This window comes from Mastomys coucha, chromosome X (genome assembly GCF_008632895.1).
Source record: "Mastomys coucha isolate ucsf_1 chromosome X, UCSF_Mcou_1, whole genome shotgun sequence".
Lineage (NCBI taxonomy): Eukaryota > Metazoa > Chordata > Mammalia > Rodentia > Muridae > Mastomys > Mastomys coucha.
In genome coordinates, this window is record NC_045030.1 from 96700897 (window position 1) to 96706414 (window position 5518).

The 5518-nt window shown below is 46.2% G+C and overlaps 1 protein-coding gene across 1 annotated transcript in view; it reads left to right on the forward strand.

Moving 5' to 3' along the window:
* Positions 1-318: 318 nt before the first annotated feature.
* The window catches only part of Msn (moesin), a 75135-nt gene continuing 69935 nt past the window's right edge, over positions 319-5518 (forward strand). Inside the window, exon 1 of the mRNA XM_031365228.1 lies at positions 319-472. Coding sequence (XP_031221088.1) covers positions 461-472 — 12 coding nt within the window. The 5' untranslated portion in view covers positions 319-460. The remainder of the gene's footprint in view (positions 473-5518) is intronic.

The following is a 5518-nucleotide window of genomic DNA, read 5'->3' on the forward strand; positions in this document are numbered from 1 at the left end:
TGGCTCAGACTGGGGGCGGAGTCAGATGGTTGAAACTTGGAGGGAGGGGGCAGTGAGGAAAGGTGGGGGGGGCAGAGTGGGCACGAGTGGAGAGTGGAAGTCCTTGGGGAGTTTTGGCCCCGGGCCTGGCCCCCCACGTGGCCAGAGTAGCCTCTCTGGGCTGGGCCAGGCTGGGCGGGGCGATGCCCTAAGCCGCGGGCAGGCTGGCGGGAGGGCGGGGAGAGGCGCGGAAGCCCGGCCACATAAAGGAGCGAGCAGCGCAACGGGGGCGGCTCTTTCCTGGGTGGGGTTTGTAAAGTCGTGGCCCGTTAGCAGGAAGCGGAGCAGTCGCCCAACGCTAGAGTGGGACCCAATCTGAGCACCCGGTTCTCCGGAGTCCTTGCCGAAGTGTTCTGCGCGCTCAGAGCAGCCCGACAGTTTCCAGCCAAACTTCACCAACTCCTCTGCCCTTGCCGCCACCATGCCGAAGACGGTGAGTGCCGAGAACTAGCGCGGTCGGCCCTGGGGGCTCCAGTTTGACCCTTGCCACTCTATGGCTTCGGGCTTGGTTGCTCACAGGCCTGCCGGGGATGCTGGGCTGTCCCTTAAGGCCCTAGGAAGGAGAAGATTGTGGACCCCTAATTTGAGCGCTCTAGGGGGTGACGGGTGTACAGACTAGAAGTGTGGATAAGGAGGAGCCAGCCTTTCTCGGGTTCCAGTTCCCCGCCTCTGGGATGAGGCAGTGGAAACTCTTTGAGGGACTGGATAAATCCCCTATTCTAAAGGGTCGTTGGGCACTGGGGAAACGACTTTACTTTTGAGAACATTTCCCCCGCAAAGGAATTGGCGCGTTTCTGGAGCGAGAGTATCACTGTCTCAGAAGAGCCCCATGCTTACAGAGAAGCAGGGAGGAGAGAGGAAGTTGCTAGGGCGGATCCCGCACACCCATCCACCTTTCCCATAACCGCCCCTCTTCTACCCCACTTCTGCTCTGCTCCCTTCCACTGCTTCTTAGCACCAACTGCTTTCCCCTGGGAAATGAGGAAGATGTAGAGGGGCTCATCAACTGGGTTACTTTACCCAGGGGTACACTTAATTAGACACAAGTCTGTAGAGGGGCCCACTCAATCTACTGGAAGACATGGCAGGTTTCTCTTCCTCTATTAAATCCCTGTCAGATATAGTGCCTCTCTATCCCCTTAGGACCGTTTTGTGCGGTATAGGTTTTCTCCTGTGGGGGCCACACCTATCTAGTGTGGTGGTTGAGTTGAGATCTGGTCTCCACCCCACTGGCTGTTGCTAGCTGAAGCCTCCAGGGAGTGAGGCCTAGGGGGGCCGGATGCCCAGTAGGGAGGGGTGGGGGAGGGGTATGTGCTTGACTAATGAGCTCTGCTTGCTTTTGTGCAAGTCACGCCAGGTCCTTGCTCATGAAGGCCCTGTGACCACTAGGTAAAGGGGCTTGCTGGGCTCCTATGTTGTATGTTGCAAGCCTACCCATCTTTCTAGTATTGCCCGAGCCTGGTAGAACTGAGATAGTGACTAGGATGCTTCAGAAGGGATGAGGGCGCCTGGGAAGAGAGGAGAGTGAATAGATAGCGGAGGTCTTTGTGTCTATATTGCGATTTCCTTGCCACCCTTACTGCATTCCAGCTACACTGCCGAGTCGTCCTTGCCTTTACAGAACTCTGTTTTTAAGAAACAGCAAGGTTTTGTTTGTTTGTTTTGTTTTGTTATATTTAAATTTTTTTAAGACAGACTCTCTTGGTCTTCTATAAAATTATACTTTGTTCCCCTCCTACACTGCCCTCTTGTTGTCTCCTTCACCCCAAGACCTCTGGCAGGTTTCCTTCCTCCCCTCAGTCGTCTACCCTTCTTTTTTCTTATCACATGTATTCCGTTGCGGGGCTTTTCGGTTGGGCAGGATCTCACCCTATAACCTAGGCTGCCATGGGACTCCCCATGGAATGTAGGTGGCTTTCAGAGTTTTGCCAATCTTCCTGCCTCAGCCTCCACAGTGCTGAGATTACAGGCTTGAGCCACCACACCTGGCTTGTTAATTTGTTTTGAAAGAGGGTTTGATTCTAACCAAGGCTGGTTTGAATTCACGTTGTAGCCTGAGATATACTTAAAAACTCTTTTAGAAGTAGTCCTCAAGTGCATGGATTGTAGCCCCCACTAAACTTGGCTTACACTCCTTCTCTACCATGTACTTAACCATTTCTAAAATATGAAAGATACAGAATGGTAGTGTAAAATCAAATTTCTTCATTTGTGTTAGGCATGGTCAGTTTCACTGTTAAAGCCGTTTTCTCCTAGCCAGGGCAGCCTACTTCAAATATGTTGAAATACACCTTTTTTTTTTGGGGGGGGGGGACTGTTTCTGGTTACTACTTCCCAAAGTCTGATCTTTCATGTTTTCAAGGTCCTATACTGTTGTAGCCCAGGTTGGCCTCCAGCTCCTAGCCATCTCAACCCAGCCCTCTGAGTGCTAGGATTACTGGCTCTTAATCTGACCAGCCCATCTATCCCTTCTGGAGAGAAGAGAATTTAAATTTAAAATGTCTTTCCTGGTACTGGAGAGATTGCCCAACAAGGCACTCTCACAGGTTCTGGTCTCAGTGCCCACATGACAACTTACAACTCTCTGTAACGCCAGTTCCAGGGGATCTGACACCCTCTTTTAGTGCCCTTAAGCATCAGGCACAGTTGTGTTACATATACATGCTGCCAAAACACTCGTGAACATAAAATGAAAATAAATAAACCATTTTTGAGGTCTTTCCCTTTCAATTCCATTTTTAACATTTTTTTTTTAATTTCAAAGATTTAGGAGACTCACTTGGATTCCCTAAAAAGGAGATTGTTGCCGGGCGGTGGTGGCGCACGCCTTTAATCCCAGCACTTGGGAGGCAGAGGCAGGTGGATTTCTGAGTTCGAGGCCAGCCTGGTCTACAGAGTGAGTTCCAGGACAGCCAGGGCTATACAGAGAAACCCTGTCTCAAAAAACCAAAAAAAAAAAAAAAAAAAAAAAAAAAAAAAAAAAAAAAAAAAAAAGGAGATTGTTAATTTTTTAAGATTTTGAGTTTTTAGTTTCAAACTTTATGATTTATTGTTACAATTTATTTATTTATTTACTTAACTGGTTTGATGAAACAGGGTCTCATATATCCCAGGCTAGGCTTGAACTTCTAATCCTCTTGTGTTGTCATAACTACCAAGTCCAACTCTTCCCATTGTCTAGACTGAAACTGGTGATATGGGAGGACGGACCATGAGTGATGTAGCATGCCAACAGGAAGGCTACAACTTGGGTCTAGGCCTTTTTTGGGGGGAGAGGTCAGTCTTGGAAAACCTGTTTGGTTTGCTGGGTTTAAACAAGTCAGGGGAAAAAGTGGTCAGTGCTTTGTCATTGGATGGTACCATCCATGACAGACACAGAGCCCAGCTCCTTGAAGTATTTGAAAAGCTTCTGGGTCTGCATTCAGCTAAACTTTAACAGGGGCTGTATGAACTGTTGATTTTCCTGCCATTCCTAGCATTGCTTAAGCCACTGAAGTGGCACTAAAGTGGTACTTGGCGAATAGGGGGCAGAATTTCAGGCTTCTAACCCTTGAACCAGCCCTGCCTGTAGACTTGAGGGTGGGGCAAGGGATCAGGAATGAAGGTTGTGTGGGAGGCTACTGCCTCTGTCTGCTGCCCCCACCGTCTCTCTCGGTTTTTGGAAACAGTTTTTTTGCTGTGTAGCCCACAGGGCCCTATAAAATAGGTTGTTTTTTTTTTAAAAAACAAAAAACAAAAAACAACAAAGACAAAAACAAAACTCACAGCAATCCTCTTGACTCTGCTTCAGAATTTCTGGAATTACAGGTGGGAACTAACACCTGAGGGTGTTTTGTTTGTTTTGAGACAGTCACGCTGTGCAGTGCAAATTGGCCTTGATTCCAAGCAATCCTATTTCTGCCTCTCGAATGATGAAATTATATAGCCTCTACACACACACACATACATGCACACACACACAGGAACAAGTGGACATCAAAGGGCAAGTTTCAGGAGTCAGTTCTCTTCAGTATGGGATCTGGGAATAAAGTGGTCAGCTTTGGCTGGTAAGTGGGTTACCCTTTGAGCCATCTTGGACATCAGTTGATTTGTTGTTTGTGACTGAGCCTCATGTTGCCCACTTTGGATTTGAACTAGATATATTGTCAAGGATGACGTTGAACTCTTTATCTTTCCACCTTAGCCTCCCTCATACTAGGGTAACAGATGAGTGTTACTGTGTCTAGCTTTTCTCCTCTCTTGATTTTCCAATTTGCTGAGCCCTCTGTGAAAGTATAGATAAGTAGAGAATAGAACAGGCACCATCTTGGGGATTTCATTTATACTTATCCATGGAAAATCTCTTGTACAGAGAGAGAAAAGTCAAAGCACAAAGTAGCCTCTACTTTCATCTTGGGAGGAAGGTTGCTCTGTCTAGTCAGTGATGGGGTCGTATTGACTATTGCATTATTCTCTAAGTGCCTGTAATGGCAATCTGTAAGAGAAGTATTGCCAGGCATGGTAGCTCATGCCTGTAATTGTAGCAGTTGGGAGGACAGAAGATTGTAGTGAGTTTGAGGCCAGCTTGAGCTATAGAATGAGGCTGTCTAACCCCCGCATCTCCCCCCAAAAAACCAAACAGTAAACCAAAAAGAGGTGGTGCCTTCTCTTTGGTATGTTACTGTAATCCAACTGCTTTACTAGATTGTGGAAATGGAAGGGACATTTAGAGGTCATTTAGTCTTTCCCCATGCTTCCAAATCTAATTCTCTATGGATGAGAAGTGATGACAGCTACAATTATTCTGAACTCTGTTCTAATAGTGTTGCTTAGCAACAGTCTTTCTTAGGTTCCATTGTATATTCCTGGGAGTCCACCCCTACCCCCACTGGAATTTCTAGACTCAGGGTCCCTGGAGGGTTGAGATCTGGCTCCCAGCAGTACTATCAGGGTTAGGCTTTTCATGGCTATACAGGCTCTGATCTTCGAAGATAGATCCTGACTCTGTCTGATCTTTGAAAGATAGAACTGAGTTTATCATGTGCTTCTTTCTTAACTTCCAATCTTTTCTGCTACCCCACCTCATTCTTCTGTCCCTAAAGAGGGAAAACAAACAAATGAACAGTACAAAGGTGGTCTTCCTTGAGGCTGTCCATTGGTCAGGTCATAATGAGGATGGTTTTTCATAATTGACTGGCTTTGCTGTTTATCCCTTTTACTTCATGCTTGATAGAGCTTAAAAACTTTGCAGTTCCAGGTCTAATTTGTGATCTCTTAGTTTGGAGGGTTAGCTCAGTGTTACATGAACTTGAATGGTGGGTGTTGGGAAATAGAAAGTAAAACTCAACTTAGAATATGTGTTCACATTCTATATAAGGAGATGAGATGTGCCTTGATTTTTATTTTTTATTTTTTTATTTTCTTTTTTTTTTAAAATCTTTTATTGCATTATGATGAGAAAAGTTACATGATTTCAATTTATCTGAATTTGTTAACATTT